General features: G+C 41.4%; 1 protein-coding gene across 1 annotated transcript in view; it reads right to left on the minus strand.

Moving 5' to 3' along the window:
- Positions 1–804: 804 nt before the first annotated feature.
- The window catches only part of DLEU7 (deleted in lymphocytic leukemia 7), a 46,215-nt gene continuing 25,072 nt past the window's right edge, over positions 805–21,947 (minus strand). Inside the window, exon 3 of the mRNA XM_064269909.1 lies at positions 805–1,277. Within this exon, the coding sequence (XP_064125979.1) occupies positions 1,113–1,277 (165 nt within the window). The 3' untranslated portion in view covers positions 805–1,112. The remainder of the gene's footprint in view (positions 1,278–21,947) is intronic.

A 21,947-nucleotide genomic window follows, 5' to 3' on the forward strand; every position in this document is an offset into this window, starting at 1 on the left:
AGACTCTGTGGAATTACTGTGACACATTTTTAATAGTAGATAGTCTTCTCTTACCGCACAGACCCAGTTTACAACTTTTTCAGAAAACGAGCCACATGTGTACATTGTACTCTTCTGGTTTTTCCTATATCTGATACTGTTTCTCTGAAAATTTTAGGGGACAGGAAATATTTCAATTTACTTTGGTTCTGGACACAGTCTTCACTGAAAAACAAGAGATACAATTTTTCCTAATTGTGTGCAGGTTAGTGCCACAAAATAAAGATGAAAAATTATTTTCTCTTTTGCAAGTTGTAAATGTGTAGGTAAAACTGCTAGTATATCCACTCCCTCCTTTTTTTCACGAGAATTTCCTACTTCAGTTGGAACATTTAGAAAGAGTATGAAGACCTAGCCGTTTTTCCCGTCAGCTTTTAGTGATGCACTTTGTATTGACATGTGACGTATCCTTCGCACTTCACAGGTCATTATCATTTTAAATTTCTAAATCAGTATATGAAAGCAGAAGCTTTAGAAGCAACTTTTCTGCTGCCTAACAGAAAGTCATTAATGCCTGGAAGAGAATTCATACTAACTGCCACACGTGGTCTTACAACGTCTAAAGACCATTCCCATAACATAAAACAGAATGCTCAGTAAACAGAACATATCAACTATCGAATACCATTTATTCAAGATAGCTTTAAGAACCATGGATCATAGAAATAACCATATTAAACTTCATAGGCCTAGATGAATATAGATTAAGGTATTGTTCAATTAAAACTAATACTTAATATGAATTTTAAAAATAAATATATATATAATCCATTCAGCTGCATAAAGTAGAATATATTTCCATCAAAAAGTCAGCAAAGATGTCAACATACTTGAAAATGTGAAATACTGTTTTTAAAAACTTCACCGACATGCTAGAATTCTGAAGGCCGCAGATGCCACTGGTCACACAGCTACAGATGCTCTCACGGCTCTCCTTACTGGTGACGAAACACCCATTGTCTGCTGATTTAATTAGAAAGGCCAAGTCCATAGTTCTTTTAGTAGCGCTAGGCGTGGTTTTAACCCTGGTGTCTTTAACACTCATGCACCTGGGTGATTCTGTAAGATCTGTCTCAAGGAAGCACAAGCTCCACGTGCGAATCCGAAGGAAGCGACTGAATCAGCTTCTTGACTATTGTCTTCAAACACTGGTGGGCAGCAGTCAAGTCTCTGTCAAACTGCTGTCCTTCAATCTGTAGAGCCAGAGGACTGCAGATGTTTCTAAACTCAACACTATCCTGAAGTAAACAACAAACACAAGCAAGAAATTAGATAGATTAAGGGGGACATTCGGTGTGTTTTGCTTACCCGGCCTCTAATTCCTTCTCTTCTGCTAGTTGTTGTTAGCTGCCGGAGAGTAGGGTCGCTATGAGTCGGAATCGACTCGACGGCAGTGGGTTTGGTTTTTTGGTTTGCCAAGGAGTAGGCCCTGACTCGTGCAGCCCCAAGCACAATAGTACAAAATGCTGTCAGTCCGGTGCCATTCACATGATTGGACTGTGTGATCCACAGGGTTTTCGCTGGATGATTTTAGGAAGTAGATCGCCAGGTCTTTCTTCCCTTTTGGTAATGCCACCCCAATTTTTCTCTCAGGGAACTAGTGTTGTGTGCAATCCAGTCGATCCAACTCACAAAGACCCTGTAGGGCAGGGTTTCCTAGGCTGAAATCTTTATGGGAGCAGATAGCCAGGTCTTTTCTCCTGCAGAGTAGCTGGTGGGTTTAAACAGCCGGCCTTTCCTGTTAGCAGCCAAGCGTTTGCACCACCAGACTCCTTCTCAGGGAACTACCCTTCCCCACTTTCAGTCCACAGGGATTGACCAACATTACCCCACCCCACAACTCCAACTGGCTCCACAAAACCAGGAGCCAATTGGAGCATATAACCTCCAGCCATACTCATCCATCAAGGAGGGACAGGTGAACTAAGCCAGGATATCTACTAGAACCATTGGGAAAAAGAAGAAAAAAATAAATAAATTATCATACAAATACCATTTATTCAAGATAATGTTAAGAATCATGCAGTTTAAATCATGTAAATAACCATATTAAACCTCACAGGCCTACCTGAAACTGGCTGTTGGAAAATATCTTGCCACTATGAGTCAGAATCAACTCAATGGCAGTGGGTTTGGTTTTTGGTTTTTTGTGAGGAGAGAATAAGAATGAGAATGAAGCCAACACAGAAAAAAGCAGCTCCAACAGATGAAAAGAGCCTGATTCCAATTACACCTTCTGAGCATGTGAATCCAGCTGGGCTTGAACAGTAAAACTCAAGATCTTTTGGCTATAGGAGTCAATAAACATCCCTTTTTCCATAAACCAGTTTGAGTTGAATTCCTGTTACTTATTCCTAAAAGAGCCGACAAATACAAAAATAACCTCTGCTCCCATGATGCCACACTCACCGCAGCCAAGATTCTAATACAAAATTTGACACTCTATGAACATGCTCTCAAGAAATTCTCAATGCAAATTTAGAAAGAATACTACCCAGTTGGTTTAAAAGAATTAAATAATTCGATAGATTTTTTTAATTGAGGTAAAATCCACATAACATTTCACCCTTTTAAGCATTTTAAAATGTACAGTTCAGTGGCTTTAAGTACATTCACGTTCCTGGGTGATGCAAACGGTTAACGTGCTTAGCTGCTAACTGAAAGGCTGTCAGTTGACGTACACTCAGAAGCGCCTCAGAAGAAAGGCCTGGTGATCTACGTCCAAAAAATCAGACACTGAAAACCCTCTGGAGCATAGACACGCCTGGGGTGCTCTAAGTTGGAACTGACTCAACAACTGGTTGGGTACACTTACAATGTTGTACAACCACCACCATTATTTAATTCCAGAACGTTTTCACTACCAAAACAAACGAACCCTGTACTCATGAAGCATTCCTTATTCCCTGCTCCCCAGGCCTCCTAGCAACCACTAACTTGCTTTATGTCTCCATGGCTTTGCCTATTATGGACATTTCACAAAATGGAACCATACAATGTATGTGACCTTCCTGTGTCTGACCTCCTTCACTTAGCATAATGTTTTCAAGGTTCATCCATGTCGTGGCATGGGTCAGTACTTCACTCCTGTTCATGGTTGAATAATATTCCATTGTACGAATATATCAAATTTTGTTTATCCACTCTTCAGCCGATGGGCATCCGTTGCCACCCTTTGCATATCGTGAATGACACTGTTACGAACGTTCATACACCAAGTTTTTGTCTGAATATATGTTTTCAGTTTTCTTGGTTATATACCTAGGAGTGGATTGCTGAATTGTACAGCAATTTTGTTTAGCTTTATGAGAAACTGCCAAACTGCTTTCCACAGTGGCTACACCATTTTATAATCTCACCAGCAAGGAAAGAGGGCTCCAATTTATTCACATCCTTGTCAACACTTGCTATTTTCTGGGTTTTTTGTTTGGTTGGTTGGTTTTTATTAGTATTATAGTAATCTTAATGGGTGTTAAGTGGTAACTCATTGAGGCTTCAATTCGCATGATGAAAGGTTTTCAGCATCTGTAAAAACGGCACAGAGGCGGCATCTGACCTCGTTTAACTTCACGAGGAGGAAGGAGAATCAAGGCCAACAGCCAAGGCTGATTCCTATGAGGCAAGGGTCAGACCTGCCTCCTCTCTCTGCCATCTTTACCAATTCTGACACCAACTGTCCCCCCCACAGCACTCTCCACTTCTCTGCTGGGTTCAATAATTCACCGCAATGGCTACCCAGAACACACAGACCATACTCACCGTTACGGGGTTTATTAGGGAAGTAACAGGTTATAATTCAGGCTCAGGAACACTCACGGATACAGTTGTTCCACCAGGGCGGCCTCTTCTCAGCTGTGCTCACAGGCACGCCTCTCCCTGGCCCTAGGCCTCTGCCCAAAGGCACTCACTTTCTCTCTCCACGGGCCGGGAAGCCCACCATGCCATCTCCTGCTGCTGAGTCTCTGCTGCTGGGACTCTCCTGCCAGGTCTCTCCTGCCACGACTTCTCCCCATCTTCAGGGTTATAGCTCACTATCTTCTGGGTCCATAGGCTCTTCTGGTTTCTTCTTCCTTGGTGGTGGTGGGATTCTGTTTCCCGCCTCTGGGGTGGCTCATTTCAAACCTAGCAGGATGGCAAAACTGACCAGTCCCTTTGGTGGGCCATAATTACCCTATCACACAGTCCTGCCCAATCACTTGGGGAGGGAGTTAAAAGACCATAGCGAGAAAGGCAACACAAAAGTGATCCATCACGATGCAGGCCACCCCCTGGCTTTTCTAGCCATGGTTCTTTTATACTTGGAGGATAACTTTCCCCTCCCAATCATTTTACCAATCTGAAACAATCATAAACCATTAGTCCTTCAATAGGACAAAGAGTCCTCAAGGGTGAGGCTACTCAGGCACCAGCCACTCAGGTCTGCTGCAGGTTCCATCTGATCTGGTTAGGTTCTCCAAAAGTCACCTCGTCTTCACTCTTTCTGGATTCTGACAAAATTTAACTGAGAAGATTATTCCCTTGCTCTGAGCCTCACGAGGTATCAGCATAGCAAAACCTTTAAGGGACTTTGGGTTTCGCCACTGTACTCCAGTCCAGCAGTGCCTCCCCCTTAGTCCATTCTTTCACAGTTACAGCTTCTAGAATTACAAATTTTACAATCACAGCTAACCCTGTTAACAATCAACACTCACAACTGAATCATACAATCTAATCAGCATCTTCTCCCACCCTCTCTTCCCCAGACCCATCAGGAAAAGAGGAAACTATTTAATGGGGATCCTCCCCTGTCCCCTCATTTAATGGGGATCCTCCCCTGTCCCCTCATTGAATGTAAGCACACCTATGAAGGCGTGTAAGGCGGCATGTAAGGCAGCCATCTCATGCCTATATCTGCCCCCTGTTTTAGATAGCCAGTGTTTAAATTGCCCGTCCCTATCAAACCAGTACTCTGAGGAGACAAGAATGTTCCTTGGTCTTGAAGAATCTTCTGTTCCAGTTGGAACTCAAAGCATCTGCATCCATAAGCAAAGTTCAGTCCAGAGCAACCACCAGATTGTAGCGATCTACACCAGTCATGGTGTCAAACATCTTTCTCTTCATTCGGTCGGTGTGATCATCACAGTTATGTGTCAACATGGCTGGGTCATGATTCTTAGTGGTTTGGCAGTTGTGATGCAGTTTGGCAATCATATGATGATGTGATCACTTCCATGATGAGATCTGATGTAATGTGATCACCTCCATTATGGGAGCTGCTGTGAGTAGCCAATCGATTGAAAGGCTGTTTCCTTGAGCATGTGGCCTGCATCAAATATATTCTGGCAGGGCTTGGGGGCTTTTTGCTTGCGCTGGATCCTGCAGCTCGCTCCCGTTCGTCTGACCTCTGATTCTTCGGACTTGAGCTAGCAGCTTACCTGCCATCTTGCCTGCCAATATTGGGATTTGTCGATCTTTGCAGCCTGTGAGCAAGAGCCTTGTTGTCCGACCTGCCAATCTTGGGTTCGACAGCACCTGCGGCTACATGAATCAGGAGAAGCCCCTATCCTGACCCACGGACTTGGGACATTCCAGCCTCTGCAATCGCGTGAGCCATTTCGTGGATACAAATCTCTTTATATGGATATTTATACGCTTTGCTGGTTTTCTTCTCTAGAGAACCCAGTCTAAGACAGCTGGGTTCTAGTCAGCTCATCCTTAGCCATCCAAGTGAGGTCACAATGGGTAGTAGCCTCAGGCTTGAAAGTTCACACCCACTTCCTGGCACTTCAGACAGCCCCTCCACACACTCTCTCATCCCTAACCACCTTGAGCTAGGTCAATGGGTTCCACCTGTAAACACAAGAGTCCACACAACTCCTTTTACTTCTGAACAGCCAGCCCTTCCTCTCACTCTAATCTCTAGCCCCCACGGGCTAGGTCAATAGGTACCAATGGATCATTGATGCACTGTCCCCACTTCCACTCATCAAGTGGACAAGGTGGTCACCACAAATGAGCAGACCAAGCTGTCTAGTCACCAGCTCCCTTTAACTTCCAGTCCTGGAAAGGGGCTTTTTCTGATGGACAGTGACTTCTCCTACCTCAATGCATCCAATAGCAAACAGCTTGCTTGAAATTCAAAAAGCAAAACAGTCACTTTTTCTCCACAGATGCTTGCTTCAAATGCAAATCTCCAGTTCTCTCAGCAGGTCTGGGTAGTTCCACATGTCTTTTCAAACGTAAAATCTGGGTGGGGCTCATGTTTCCATCTAAGCCCACCTCTATATACAGGACTATCGCATTCAAACAGCCTGTGTTTCCCTGGTGCAAATCTTAATTCCCCTTTCAGCATAACCAATCAAGTTCCATGCTGTCTGTAATCTATAAACTCATTAAAAAAAAAAAACAAAACATTGCCTTCCAGTCGATTCGGACTCGTAATGACCCTATAGGACAGAGTAGAACTGCCCCGTAGCATTTCCAAGGAGCGCCTGGTGGAGTCGAACTGCCGACCTTTTGGTTAGCAGCTGAAGCTCTTAATCACTACTCCATCAGGGTTTCCCCGTGTAATCTATAGTACCCAGTATTCATTTTTACCATACATTTAGGTCTACTTTACGAGAGTAGGTAGGAGAAACATTCAATACCCATATTACATTCAGATAAACACATAGCTCTGAACGCATAACCCTTTTTAAAACATTCCGGTTGCATATTCTCTTCTCCACACATTAACTATCTTTCCATTCATATGCATATGGCCTTGGGCCTCTGGCTGGGTGGAACCAGAAGACCCTGGCCTCATATCAGTCATCCCGCTTAGCTGGACTGGCTTTTGCCCCAGGCCACTCCAAGTGCTGCTTTTCAGCCATTACCAAAAAAAAACCAAAACCAAACCCAGTGCCGTCTAGTCGATTCTAACTCATAGAATCCTGTAGGACAGAGTAGAACTGCCCCACAGAGTTTCCAAGGAGCGCCTGGTGGATTCAAACTGCCGACCCTTTGGTGAGCAGCCGTAGCACTTAACCACTACGCCACCAGGGTTTCCTCAGCCATTACAGGTAACAACAACCAAAGCAACCATCTAAGAATCAAAAGTTTCACTTTCCAAGCCCGTTCGTTCTTTCTCATACAAAGTCCCATCCTTCCATGAGTCTGGAGCCATTACAAAGAATCCCACTTCTGATGCTAACTGTAAAAATGGCATGGGAGGGCGGGCAGCATCTTACCACCTCTCACGTCACAAGGGAGAAGGGGAACAAAGATCAATAGCGCAAGGCTGGCTCCCATGAGGCGAAGGCCAGACAAGGCTCCTCTCTCCACCATCTTTACCAATTCTGACACCAACCATCCCTCCCAGCACTCTCTATTTCTCTGCTGGGTTCAATAATTCATCACAATGGCCATACAGAGCACACAGACCATACTCATGATTATGGGGTTTATTAGGGAAGTAACGGGTTACAATTAAGGCTCAGGAACACCCAAGGAAAGAGTTCTTCCACCAGGACAGCTTCTCACAGGCATGCCTCTCCCTAGCCCTAGGCTTCTGCCCAGAAGCACTTGCTTTCTCTCTCCATGGGCTGGGAAGCCCACCATGCCATCTCCTGCTGCTGGGTCTCTGCTGCCAGGTCTCTTCTGCCACCACTTCTCACCATCTTCAGGGTTACAGCTCACTGTCTTCTCTTCTGGGTCCAAAGAGTCTTCTGACTCTTCTTCCTTGGTGGTGGTGGGATTCTCTGTTTCCTACCTCTGGGATGGCTCATTTCAAACCCAGCAGGATGGCAAAACTGATCAATCCCTTCGGTGGGCCACAATTATGCTATCACACAGTCCTGCCCAATCACTTGGGTGGGAGTTACAAGACCATGGCAAGAAAGGTCACACACAAGCGATCCATCACACCTCAGCATCTTTTCATGTGCTTATAGGCCATCTGTATATCTTCTTTGGAGAAACGTGTCTAGTCAAGCTCTTTTCCCAGTGTTCAGTTGAGTTGCTTACCTTTTTTTTCCCCAATATATTTTCAGTCCCTGAATGTTTCATATTCTAAAATCCACTGGAAGTAAATAATACACAGAAACTCTTCCCCATTAGAGATAATGGTGAATATATGATCTCTTTTAAATACACAGAAATTGTTACTGGGTGGAAACCCCAGGCTCTGCTCAGCAGGACTCATATTGGCCACTAAATGAGGGACCAAGGTGGGAGAGCAGAAAAGGCATCTTTATTTCGTTGCCTGAAGAAAAGGGGTCAGTCGGAGCTGCTGGGGACAAGACCGTTCCATGAGGGCGAGGGGGAAGGTTACTTTTAAGGGGTTTACAAGTATGAAGCTCATACAAGTTATGTCAGCAACATTCTTAATCAGGCTATGCAGGCACAATGGGGTTTACATATAACTTCATGCATCACCAGAATTTTAATGTAAAATTACGGGGCACGCCAAGCAAAAAAAGCAGGATTCTGATGCGAAGTTGCTTGAGGTAGTGGAATTTTCCACAGCCTGGGGATCTCTGTCTTATTAGCAGCTCCAACTGACTCCTCTTCCTTGTGCAATGAAATAAAGGGGCATTTTCTGCTGTCCCATCTCAGTCTCTTGTTTATTGGCCAATACGAGTCACGCCGAGCAGAACCTGGGGTTTCCACCCAGTAACATGTCTGGCAAGCCAGCCAGGAGGCATCCACTCAGTTCCTGAGGTGGGTGGGACAGCAGGCCAGCCGCAACGTCTGGTGCCACTAGGAGACCTTGCAGCAGCTCTGGAAGCTGATCCACCTTGGATGGATGGTGGCTCCTCTGTGGGAGACACAAAATGCACAGGGATTATTTGGCAATACCTAGGTAACGCGTTACGAGAGTCCCAAAAAGCGGGAGGAACTGACCATTGAGCGCATTAGGTATCCGAGGTTATTTGGTACATAACAGGGTAAATTCTAGGTAAGGCCTTAGAAGAGTCCCAAGAAGTGGGAAGAATTGACCTGTGAGGGTGGAGAACACTCACTCTACATACCTGTTAGGTTGGTATACCGCATTAGGTTGTGTGACTGTGTAATAGTGTGTATCTGGAGAATGTGGAACTTTCAAGGGATCCCTGAATTTAGCCCGTTGGGATGCACCCTTAAGAACTGGGAACAGAGATTCAGACAGGCATGGCTGTGGCAACATGCCTGTCCGTTTCCTACTTTTACCTCTTTAAATATATGCTAAATAAAACCTTTCTGCTTTTTTTTTACTAAGCTTGGTAGTGTTTTCACCCTACACAGTTAATGGCGTAGTAGTTGCAGGGATCCTAGAACCATGAATCCAGTCAACCTCAAGGAGACCTTGACTGTGGAGCAGAAGCTGGCCAAGAGAGAGGTCCTATCTTCTGCACCCAAGTGTCCCTTCTGGACTCTGTGTCCCTTCAATACTGAGGGGGTAAGTGCTCTCGGAAAACGAGGCTTTGCTTATTTTTTTTTTGTTCTCTTTCTCATGTTTTCTTAAGTTTTGTTTGGCATATTTGTTTTGAAAACCAGTTATTTGATGAAGGAGTATCTTAATTTTTGCTTGACTGGTTAAGAGTGACATTTAATCTTTTGGTGAAATGCAGTCAGGCACTTGAAACATTAAAGAGATAATTCTATTTCCAAAGAGCTGTCACTATAAGCTGCAAAATTTGGGCATGGGCTGACCAGTAAAAGCCATTAGGGCAATTGCCAGTGCCCATCACGAGCATTAAAGATTCCTGTGACAGTATAAGGTGGTGGAGAGACAGGCTAGAGCACTAGGCTGCCTGCCACCCGCAAGCAAACTCATGCAATGGAGGTACACATTGGTCCAAGTGAAACACTGTCCAAACCCCGTGGCGTTCCTTGTTAGGGTTCTTTTTGTGACTCAGAGAAAACCTGGGAAATAGTGCACTGTTCTGCCAAATTTGTAGGGGAAAATAATAGCTCCTGACCTGTTTCATGAAATTCACAGGAAGAAGAGGTAGTTCCAGACTTCTTATGATAGCATTACTCAATAAAGAATCACAATGTTAAAATTAAAATCATCAGTTGTTGTTGTCATTGTTGTTGTTAGGTTCCATCGATTTGGTTTTGACTCACAGCAACCCTATGTACTACAGAGTGAAACAGTGCCCAGTACAGTGCCATGCTCACAATCATTGTTACTCTTGAGCCCATCGTTACAACCTCTGTGTCAATCCATCTCCTTGAGGGTCTTCCTCTTTTTTGCTGACCCTCTACTTTACCAAGCTTGATGTCCTTCTCCAGGGACTGATCTCTCCTGACAACATGTTGAAAGTATGTAAGATGTAGTCTCACCATCCTTGCTTCCAAGGAGCATTCTGGTTGTACTTCCTCCAAGACAGATTTGTTCATTCTTTTGGCAGTCCATGATATATTCAATATTCTTTGCCAACACCACAATTCGAAGGCATCAATTCTTCTTCTGTCTTCCTTATTCATTGTCCAGCTTTAACATGCACATGATGTGACTGAAAATACCTTGGCTTGGGTTAGGTGCACTTTAGTCTTCAAGGTGACATCTTTGCTTTTCAACACTTTAAAGAGGTCTTTTGCAGCAGACTTGCCGAATGCAATGTTGATTGTGGATCCAAGGAAAACGAAATCTTTGACAACTTCAATCTTTTCTCCATTTATCATGATGTTGCTTATTGGTCCAGTTGTGAGGATTTTTGTTTTCTTTCTATTTTTTTTTAAGTAATTTTTATTGTGCTTTAAGTGAAAGTTCATAAATCAAGTCAGTCTCTCACACAAAAACCCATATACACCTTGCTACACACTCCCAATTACTCTCCCCCTAATGAGACAGCTGGGTCTCTCCCTCCACTCTCCATTTTCGTGTCCATTTTGTCAGTTTCTAACCCCCTCTACCCTCTCATCTCCCCTCCAGGCAGGAGATGCCAACACAGTCTCAAGTGTCCGCTTGATCCGAGTAGCTCACTCCTCACCAGCATCCCTCTCCAACCCACCGTCCAGTCCAATCCATGTCTGAAGAGCCGTCCTTAGGAATGGTCCCTGTCCTGGGCCAACAGAAGGTCTGGGGGCCATGACCACCGGGGTTCTTCTAGTCTCAGTCAGACCGTTAAGTCTGGTCTTATGAGAATTTGGGGTCTGCAACCTACTGCTCTCCTCCTCCCTCAGGGGTTCTCTGTTGTGTCCCCTGTCAGGGCAGTCATCGGTTGTAGTCAAGCACCATCTAGTTCTTCTGGTCTCAAGATGATGTAGCCTCTGGTTCATTTGGCCCTTTCTGTCTCTTGGGCTCGTGATTGCCTTGTGTCCTAGGTGTTCTTCATTCTCCTTTGATCCAGGTGGGTTAAGAACAATTGATGCATCTTAGATGGCTGCTTGCTAGCGTTTAAGACCCCAGACACCACTCTTCAAAGTGGGATGCAGAATGTTTTCTTAATAGATTTCATTATGCCAATTGACTTAGATGTCCCCTGAAACCATGGTCCCCAGACCCCTGCCCCTCCTACGATGGCCTTCAAAGCATTCAGTTTATTCAGGAAACTTCTTTGCTTTTGGTTTAATCCAATTGTGCTGACCTCCCCTGTATTGTGGGCTGTCTTTCCCTTCACCTAAAGTAGTTCTTATCTACTATCTAATTAGTGAGTGTCCCTCTCCCCACCCTCCCTCCCTCCCCCCTCTCGTAACCATGAAAGAATGTTTTCTTCTCAGTTTAAACGATTTCTCAAGTTCTTATAATGGTCTTATACAATATTTGTACTTTTGCATCTGACTAATTTCACTCAGCATAATGCCTTCCAGGTTCCTCCATGTTATGAAATGTTTCACAGATTCCTCACTGTTCTTTATCGATGCGTAGTATTCCATTGTGTGAATATACCATAATTTATTTATCCATTCATCCATCGATGGGTACCTTGGTTGCTTCCATCTTTTTGCTATTGTAAACAGTGCAGCAATAAACATGGGTGTGCATATATCTGTTCGTGTAAAAGCTCTTATTTCTCTAGGATATATTCCAAGGGGTGAGATTGCTGGATCGTATGGTAGTTCTATTTCTAGCTTTTTAAGGAAGCGCCAAATCGATTTCCAAAGTGGTTGTACCATTTTACATTCCCACCAGCAGTGTATCAGTGTTCCAATCTCTCCACAGCCTCTCCAACATTTATTCTTTCGTGTTTTTTGGATTAATGCCAGCCTTATTGGAGTGAGATGAAAACTCATTGTAGTTTTGATCTGCATTTCTCTAATGGCTAATGATCGTGAACATTTCCTTATATATCTGTTAGCTACCTGAATGTCTTCTTTAGAGAAGTGTCTATTCATATCTTTTGCCCATTTTTTAACTGGGTTATTTGTCTTTTTGCAGTTGAGTTTTTGCAGTATCATGCAGATTTTAGAGATCAGGTGCTGATCAGAAATGTCATAGCTAAAAGCTTTTTCCCAGTCTGCAGGTAGCCTTACTCTTTTGGTGAAGTCTTTGGATGAGCATAGGTGTTTGATTTTTAGGAGCTCCCACTCATCTAATTTTTCTTCTACATACTTTATAATGGTTTGTATACTGTTTATGCCATGTATTAGGGCTCCTAACATTGTCCCTATTTTTTCTTCCATGATCTTCATTTTTTTAGATTTTATATTTAGGTCTTTGATCCATTTTGAGTTACTTTTTGTGCGTGGAGTGAGGTAAGGGTCTTGTTTCATTTTTTTGCAGATGGATATCCAGTTATGCTAGCACCATTTGTTAAAAAGACTGTCTTTTCCCCATTTAACTGTTTTGGGGCCTTTGTCAAATATCAACTACTTATATGTGGATGGCTTTATGTCTGGATTCTCAATTCTGTTCCATTGGTCCATGTATCTGTTGTTGTACCAGTACCAGGCTGTTTCGACTACTGTGGCAATATAATAGGTTCTAAAATCAGGTAAAGTAAGGCCTCCCACTTTGTTCTTCTTTTTCAGTAATGCCATATTTATCCGGGGACTCTTTTCCTTCCATATGAAATTGGTGATTTGTTTCTTCATCTCATTAAAGAATGTCCTTGGGATCTGGATCAGAATTGAATTAAATGTATAGATTGCTTTTGGTAGAATAGACATTTTTATAATGTTAAGTCTTCCTATCCACGAGCAAGGTATGTTCTTCCACTTATGTAAGTCTCTTTTGGTTTCTTGCAGAAGTGTACTGCAGTTTTCTTTGTGTAAGTCTTTTACATCTCTGGTAAGATTTCTTCCTAAGTATTTTATCTTCTTGGGGGCTACTGTAAATGGCATTGATTTGGTGATTTCCTCTTTGATGTTCTTTTTGTTGGTGTAGAGGAATCCAACTGATTTTTGTATGTTTATCTTGTATCCTGATACTCTGCTGAACTCTTCTATTAGTTTCAGTAGTTTTCTGGAGGATTCCTTAGGGTTTTCTGTGTATAAGATCATGTCATCTGCAAATGGAGATACTTTTACTTCTTCCTTGCCAATCTGGATGCCCTTTATTTCTTTATCTAGCCTAATTGCTCTGGCTAGGACCTCCAGCACAATGTTGAATAAGAGTGGTGATAAAGGGCGTCCTTTTCTGGTTCCCGGTCTCAATGGGAATATTTTCAGGCTCTCTCCATTTAGGGTGATGTTGGCTGTTGGCTTCGTATAAATGCCCTTTATTATGTTGAGAAATTTTCCTTCTATTCCTATTTTGCTGACAGTTTTTATCATGAGTGGGTGTTGAAATTTGTCAAATGCCTTTTCTGCATCAATTGATAAAATCATGTTATTCTTGTCTTTTTTTAAATTTATATGATGGATTACATTAATTGTTTTTCTAATGTTGAACCATTCCTGCATACGTGGTATGAATCCCACTTGGTCATGGTGAATTATTTTTTTGATATGTTGTTGAATTATATTGGCTAGGATTTTGTTGAGGATTTTTGCATCTATGTTCATGAGGGATATAGGTGTATAATTTTTTTTTCTTGTGGTGTCTTTACCTGGTTTTGGTATCAAGGATATAGTGGCTTCATAGAATGAGTTTGGTAGTACTCCATCCTTTTCTATGCTCTGAAATACCTTTAGTAGTAGTGGTGTTAACTCTTCTCTGAAAGTTTGGTAGAGCTCTGCAATGAAGCCACCAGACCAGGGCTTTTTTTTGCTCGGAGTTTTTTGATTACCTTTTCAATCTCTTCTTTTGTTATGGGTCTATTTAGTTGTTCTACCTCTGTTTGTGTTAGTTTAGGTAAGTAGTGTGTTTCTAGGATTTCATCCATTTCTTTTAGGTTTTCAAATTTGTGTACAGTTTTTCATAGTAATCTGATACGATTCTTTTAATTTCAGTTGGGTCTGTTGTAATATCGCCCATCTCATTTCTTATTCAGGTTATTTGCTTCTTCTCCCGTTTTTCTTTTGTCAGTTTGGCCAGTGGTTTATCAATTTTGTTGAGTTTTCAAAAAACCAGCTTTTGGTCTTGTTAATTCTTTCAATTGTTTTTCTGTTTTCTATTTCATTTAGTTCAGCTCTAATTTTTATTACTTGTTTTCTTCTGGTGCCTGAGGGTTTCTTTTGTTACTCTCTTTCTATTTGTTTGAGTTGTAGGGATAATTCTTTGATATTGGCCCTTTCCTCTTTTTGGATGTGTGCATTTATTGTTATAAATTGGCCTCTGAGCACCGCTTTTGCTGTGTCCCAAACTTTCTGATAGGAAGTGTTTTCATTCTTATTGGATTCTCTGAATTTCTTTATTCCATCCTTAATGTCTTCTATAATCCAGTCTTTTTTTGAGCAGGGTATTGTTGAGTTTCCAAGTGTTTGATTTCTTTTCCCTGCTTTTCCTGTTATTGATTTCCACTTTTATGGCCTTACGGTCAGAGAATATGCTTTGTAATATTTCATTGTTTCGGATTCTGCTAAGGCTTGCTTTATGACCTAATATGTGGTCTATTCTAGAGAATGTTCCATGTGCACTAGAAAAGAAGGTATACTTGGTTGCTGTTGGGTGGAGTGTTCTGTATATGTCTATGAGGTCAAGCTGGTTGATTGTGGCATTTAGATCTTCTGTGTCTTTATTGAGCTTCTTTCTGGATGTCCTGTCCTTCACTGAAAGTGGTGTGTTGAAGTCTCCTACTATTATTGTGGAGCTGTCTATTTCACTTTTCAATGCTGATAGAGTTTGTTTTATGTATCCTGCAGCCCTATCATTGGGTGCATAAATATTTAATATGGTTATATCTTCTTGGTGTATTGTCCCTTTAATCATTATATAATGTCCTTCCTTATCCATTATGATGGATTTAACTTTAAAGTCTGTTTTATCAGAAATGAATATTGCTACTCCTGCTCTTTTTTGATTGTTGTTTGCTTGATATATTTTTTCCATACTTTGAGTTTTAGTTTGTTTGTGTCTCTAAGTCTAAGATGTGTCTCTTGTAGGCAGCATATAGATGGATCTTGGTTTTAATCCATTCTGCCACTCTCTGTTTCTTTATTGGTGCATTTAGTCCATTTACATTCAGGGTAATTATGGATAGGTATGAATTTAGTGCTATCATTCTGATGTCTTTTTTTGTGTGTTGACAGTTCTTTTTCCCACTTGATTTTATGTGCTGAGTAGATTTTCTTTATATATTGTTCTTTCTTCATATTTGTTGTTGTTGTTTTTGTTTCTGCTGAGTCTGTATTTTTCCCTTGTATTTTATTTTGATCAGTAGGATAGCTTGTCTCCTTTGTGATTACCTTATTATTTACCCCTATTTTTCTAAATTTAAACCTAACTTTTATTTCTTTGTATCATCTATCTTCCCCTACATATGGAAGGTACATGATTGCATTTCTTAGTCCCTCTTTATTATTTTAATGTTGTCTTCTATTATATGATAACATCGCCATTACCCTGTGTTGGGCTTTTTTTTTTTTGGATTTCCCTGTCTGGGTTGCCTTCTGGTTGCTCTGCCCAGTGTTCTAGTCTTGGGTTGATACCTGATATTATTGATTTTCTAACCAAAGAACTCCCTTTAGTATTTCTTATACTTTTGGTTTGGCTTTTACAAATTCCCTCAACTTGTGTTTATCTGGAAATGTCTTAATTTCACCTTAATATTTAAGAGTCAGTTTTGATGGATATATGATTCTTGGCAGGCAGTTTTTTTCCTTCAGTTTTTTAAATATGTCACCCCGTTGCCTTCTTGCCTGCATGGTTTCTGCTGAGTACTCCGAGCTTATTCTTATTGGCTCTCCTTTGTAGGTGACTTTTCATTTATCCCTCGCTGCTCTTATAATTCTCTCTTTATCTTTGGTTTTGGCAAGCTTGATTATAATATGTCTTGGTGACTTTCTTTTAAGATCTACCTTATGTGGAGTTCGATGAGCATCTTGGATAGATATCTTCTCATCTTTCACAATATCAGGGAAGTTTTCTGCCAACAAATCTTCAACAATTTTCTCTGTATTTTTTGTTATCCCTCCCTGCTCTGGTACTCCAATCACTCATAGGTTATTTCTCTTGATAGAGTCCCAAACGATTCTTAAGTTTTCTTCATTTTTTAAAATTCTTTTATCTGATTTTTCTTCAAATATATTAGTGCCAAGTGATTTATCTTCGAGTTCAGAAATTCTAGCTTCTACTTGCTCAATTCTGCTCCTCTTTCTATTGAGTTATCTAATTCTGTAATTTTATTGTTAATCTTCTGAATTTCTGATTGCTGTCTGTCTATGGATTTTTAAAGCTTATTAAACTTTTCATTATGTTCCTGATAATCTTTCTGATTTCTTCAGTTGCTTTATCTGTGTGTTCCTTGGCTTGTTCTGCGTATTGCCTCATTTTCTTCCTGATGTCTTGAGGGGTTCTGTATATTAAACTTTTGTATTCTGCATCTGGTAATTCCAGGAATGCACTTTCATCTAGAAGATCCCTTGATTCTTTGTTTTGAGAGCCTGTTGAGGTGATCATGGCCTGTGTCTTTATGTGACTTGATATTGACTGTTGTCTCCAAGCCATCTATAGGTTATTGTATTAGTTTATGCTTGCTTACTGTGTCGCAGCTGCTTGCTCTGTTTTGTTTTGGTACACCCCTATGGGCTCCTTGAGTGAGCTAGCTTGATTATTTTTGCCTTTGGAGCTCTGGTGTCCTGTCCCCAGCTGGCTAGAGCTGTTATCAGGTATTATCAGTCTAGGAGTCCATTCAGTTTTCTTGTATGAATTCAGCTCATGTTTCCAGGTAGCTGATATCAAGTGTGTGGTACAGGCTCTGTCCTACAGTCTTAGAGGGGCAGGGGTGATTGGCATATATACCGGTATCTGATTGCAGCAGGGGGTCATGCTCTGAACAAGGCAGGGGGATGAGAACTGACCCCCAAGTGTCTCTGAAGAAAACGCATCTCTGTTCCCTGGAGTGTGCTGGTGGGTGGGTTCTGCAGAGGGACCATGGGCACCCAAAGTTTTTGGTTGTAAGGACTGGGAGGTAACAGTTATCTTTGGACCCCTGTCGCAGGTGGCTGGGTGACCTAAGTGGAGCTACCAGTCCTTAGGTCCCTGTTGTGGGTAGGTGAGGACCTTGTTTAATAGGCAAAGCAATGTCAAACGTCAAACAGCCACCTCTCCACCGCACAGCTGAAATGGTTAAAGTTTGCCAACAAGGGTCTATTCTCCTGAAATAGGCCCACACAGGTCCACACAGAAGGGAAAGGTGCTCAAGGTCCGTGGATGGTTTATGCCTGGACAGGAGCCGCTTCTGTCCTGAGCTCCCCCAGTTAATGGAGCTAGCAAATTATCTTTTTCCCCCTGTTGCAAATTTTTTACTTCCCCAAGGCCAGGAGGATGGCTCTAGGTCCTTACCAGGGTCTATCTCAGGCCCAGGAATTCAGCTGCTGAAGCTGGCTTGGGGGTGGGGGGGATGCAGTAAAATATACGCAAGTACTTAGCTTTTGCCGAGACCGTCCTTATCAGGTTCCTGAGGTGTGAGTGGGCTATGTGGCTGGCTGCTTCTCCCTCAGGAAACTGTGACTGAATGCTAGGGCCAGACCACTGCTGCCGCTTTCCGGGAATGGTGCCTGAAGGCTCAGTAACTCCTCTCCATTTCTGAACAGCCTATTCCCCACTGCCCCCCCACCCCCCACCCCCCTACCCCTCAGTTCATTGTCTAAGCTTGCCTTTGATGCTCAGGTCTCCCAGCTTGTCACAAATATACTCACTTCACTTGTTTTTTTGGGTCTTTGTTGTAAAGATGGCTCGACGGAAGCATCTGTCTATTCCACCATCTTGGCTCCACCTCCTATGTTTTCTTTATGTTGAGGTGCAATCCATACTGAGGGCTGTGGCCTCTGATCTTCATGAATAAGTGCTTCAAGTCCTCTTCACCTTCAGCAAGCAAGGTTGTGTCATCTGAATAACGCAGGTTGTTAATGAGTCTTTCTCCAATCCCGATGCCTCATTCCTCTTCATATAGTCCAGCTTCTCTGATTATTTGCTCAGCATACAGATTGAATCGGTAGGGTGAAAGAATACAACCCTGACCCACACCTTTCCTGACTTTGAACCACACAGTATCTTCTTGTTCTGTGCCAACAACTGCCTCTTGATCTATGTAGAAGTTCCTCATAAGCACAATTAAGTGCTCTGGAATTTCCATTGTTTGAAATGTTATCCATAATCTGTTATGACTCACACAGGTGAATGCCTTTGCATAGTCAATAAAACACAGATAAACATATTTCTGGTATTCTCTGCTTTTCTGTCTTTTTAATGACCTCTTGCTTTCTTCATGTATATTATACTCGATGTCATTCCATGACTCACCTGGTCTTCGGTCATTAGTTTTCAACTTCGTCAAATCTATTCTTGAGATAGTCTCTAAATTCAGGTAGGATATACTCAAGGTCGTACTTTGGATCTCATCTACTTGTTCTAATTTTCAAGTTTCAGCTTGAACTTGCATATGAGCAACTGATGGTATGTTCTGCAGTAGGCCCCTGGCCTTGTTCTGACTGATGATATTAAGCTTTTTCATGGCCTCTTTCCACAGATGTAGTCGATTTAATTCCTGTGTATTCCACCTGGTGAGGTCCATGTGTATAGTTGCTGTTTATGTCAGTGAAAAAAAAGGTATTTGCAATGAAGAAGTAGTTGGTATTGCAAAAATTCTATCATGCAATCTCCCATATTGTTTCTATCACCAAGGCCATATTTTCCAACTACTTCTTTGTTTCCAACTTTCACGTTCCAATCACCAGGAGTTATCAATGCATCCTGATTGCATGTTTAATCAATTTCAGACTGCAGAAGCTGGTAAAAATCTTCAATTTCTTCATCTTTGGCTTTAGTGGTTGGTGCGTAAATTTGAATAATAGTTGTATTGACTGGTCTTCCTTGTAGGTGTATGGATATTATCCTATCACTGACAGCACTGTACTTCAGGATAGATCTTGAAATGTTCTTTTTGACAATGAATGCAACGCCATTCCTCTTCAAGTTGCCATTCCCGGCCTAGTAGGCCATATGATTGTCTGATTCAAAATGACCAATACCAGTCCATTTCAGCTCACTAATGCCTAGCATATCGGTGTTTATGCATTCCATTTTATTTTTGATGATTTCTCATTCTCCTAGATTCATACTTCATACATTCCACGTTCTGATTATTAATGGATGTTTGCAACAGTTTCTCTCATTTTGAGTCCTGCCATATCAGCAAATGAAGGTCCTGAAAGCTTAACTCCATCCACATCATTAAGGTCGACTCTACTTTCAGGAGGCAGGTCTTCCCCAGTCGTCTTTTGAGTGCCTTCCAACCTGGAGGGCTCATCTTCCGACACTGTATCAGACAGTGTTCCACTGCTATTCATAGGGTTTTCACTGGCTAATTCTTTTCGGAAGTAGTCTGTCAGATCCTTTTTCTTAGTCTGGAAGCTGTGCTGAAACCTGTCACCATGGGTGACTCTGCTGGTATCTGAGCACCTGTAGCATAGCTTCCAGCATCACAGCAACACACAAGCCCCCACAGTAGGACAAACTGACAGACACATGGGAGAAAATCATCAGTAGCTACTTTAAAATACTTTCCAATTGAAGGAACTAGTATATTTAAGGTTTAAAATAAGAGACTAGGCCTCTTGCCAGCAAAATGAATTAAGTTCAGAAGGAGGAAAACCAAAAGCTTAAACCTTAGAGCTTAACATTTTTGATAAATGAGGCTGGATTTCCTTCTGCCCTCCCCCCCGCCCCCCCCCCACCCCCCAGCTACTGAGACACTGGTTTGGGGCTCATATTTAAAAACACTCTAAGCTGAATATACTAGAAGTAGTTTGGAATTTCAGTGGCCACTTTGGGAAAATGAGCTTCCATTTGTATGTCCTGTCTTTTCCTTTTTGGGGAACTTTTGCTTGATGCTCAGATTTTGTCAAAAGGTCTATTGCTCCTCCATCTGAGGCTCTGCCAAGTTAGTAAGTTTTATCTAGAACCTGTTTTTTCTGTTGAATTGAGTCATTTTACCAAAAATTGATTTATATACTCCAGGAAACTAGGATTCCCATATCCTTGTTTTGTGCAGTATTGTTCAGTGAGTTTATGTGATCCTTTTTTTTCTGTCTCCTTCTGCCATGACAGTTTACTTCTGGTCAAGAGTGTTGTCTGAGTTTCTGTCTTGTGTCGGATTGGAGGCTTTGGCTGAGAATTGCTGTATTTTGTAAGGCTGTCTTACAACCTCAGTTCTTTCCTAGTCCAAAGAAAAACTGTGTCTTGCATCTGTCTTATGATTTAGACTTTTAGTAGCTACTTTGAAAAACTATGTTCTGTATGTCAATCTTAAAAGCAAAACCTTTTTACGGAACTTAAGCTACATATTATATGAAATGTGTTTTATTTAAAGAAAAGTGATAATTTGGTCTTAAAGTAAAGCTAGCAGTTCCAGAATAGGAAAAAGGAGGCATAGGACAAACCTGGGTGGGGGGCAGATGAGAACATAGGGAAGAATTGACATATTATTTACAAAACTGCTTAAGAGCTTTGGTATTTACTAGATAGATAGCCCTTCAAAATCTAGGTCAACTTAAGCATATGTAAATGAATTGGGATGACCCAATCTTGTCTTCCATGAGTGAAGAGAGTGAGGGCAGGGCAGATTCAGGCTTCCCCAGCCCCCAGCCTCTGAAGTCATGTAGCTCCAGGGAAGTTTCCAACTAGGTGGAGACTTTTTAAGACAAAAGGAAACAAGAAACAATTACTGTCTAACTATAGTTATCATAAACTGGGTGGGTCCCAATCATAAAAGAACTATAAACAAGTTCTCGCTAAGAGGAGAACTTCAAGAAGCCAAAAAAATAGAAATCACGATGAGACACATCTGAAAGTACCTGGAAACTGAGATTTAGGTTATATTCATGTCAATGAATTGGTCAGTTGAGCAAAGACTTTGTGATTTCCACAAGCCAGTTGATAAAATTGTTAAGAGTTAAAATTAGATTGGGAAAAATATGAAAAATGGTAAAAGTTGAATAAAAACAGAATATTAAATAAACTTTATATCAGCAGTTATGTTTTATGATAAAATTTTTTTTTTTTTTATGATATAAAGGCTTAAAATAATTTCCATACCTTTTAGGTAACTTACTGATATTAAACTGAGTTAATAGTCATCATAATTTAAGTTTATATACTTGTTCTTTTCATGCCACAAGAGAAAAGACTTAAGTCTGCTAATGAGTATGTTCATTTTTGCCATTTTAAAGGATGCACTATAAGAGATGTGCAACAAAGACAACATTTAAGAGGTTTATTAAAAAGAAATTTATTTGGTAATGGTCAAAAGTTTTATGTCTGACTGAACTTTAATGGTTTAATTTATGAGATTTTTTAGGAGGGCTAATGTTAAATAAAAAAAAGTTAAATAGCATTGTGATATTTAAGATTGTGTGTCAACTTGGCTGAGCATGATTCTCAGTGTTATGGCAGTCGCATAATGTTGTAATCACTTTCC

This window comes from Loxodonta africana, chromosome 17 (genome assembly GCF_030014295.1).
Source record: "Loxodonta africana isolate mLoxAfr1 chromosome 17, mLoxAfr1.hap2, whole genome shotgun sequence".
NCBI classification, from domain to species: Eukaryota; Metazoa; Chordata; class Mammalia; order Proboscidea; family Elephantidae; genus Loxodonta; species Loxodonta africana.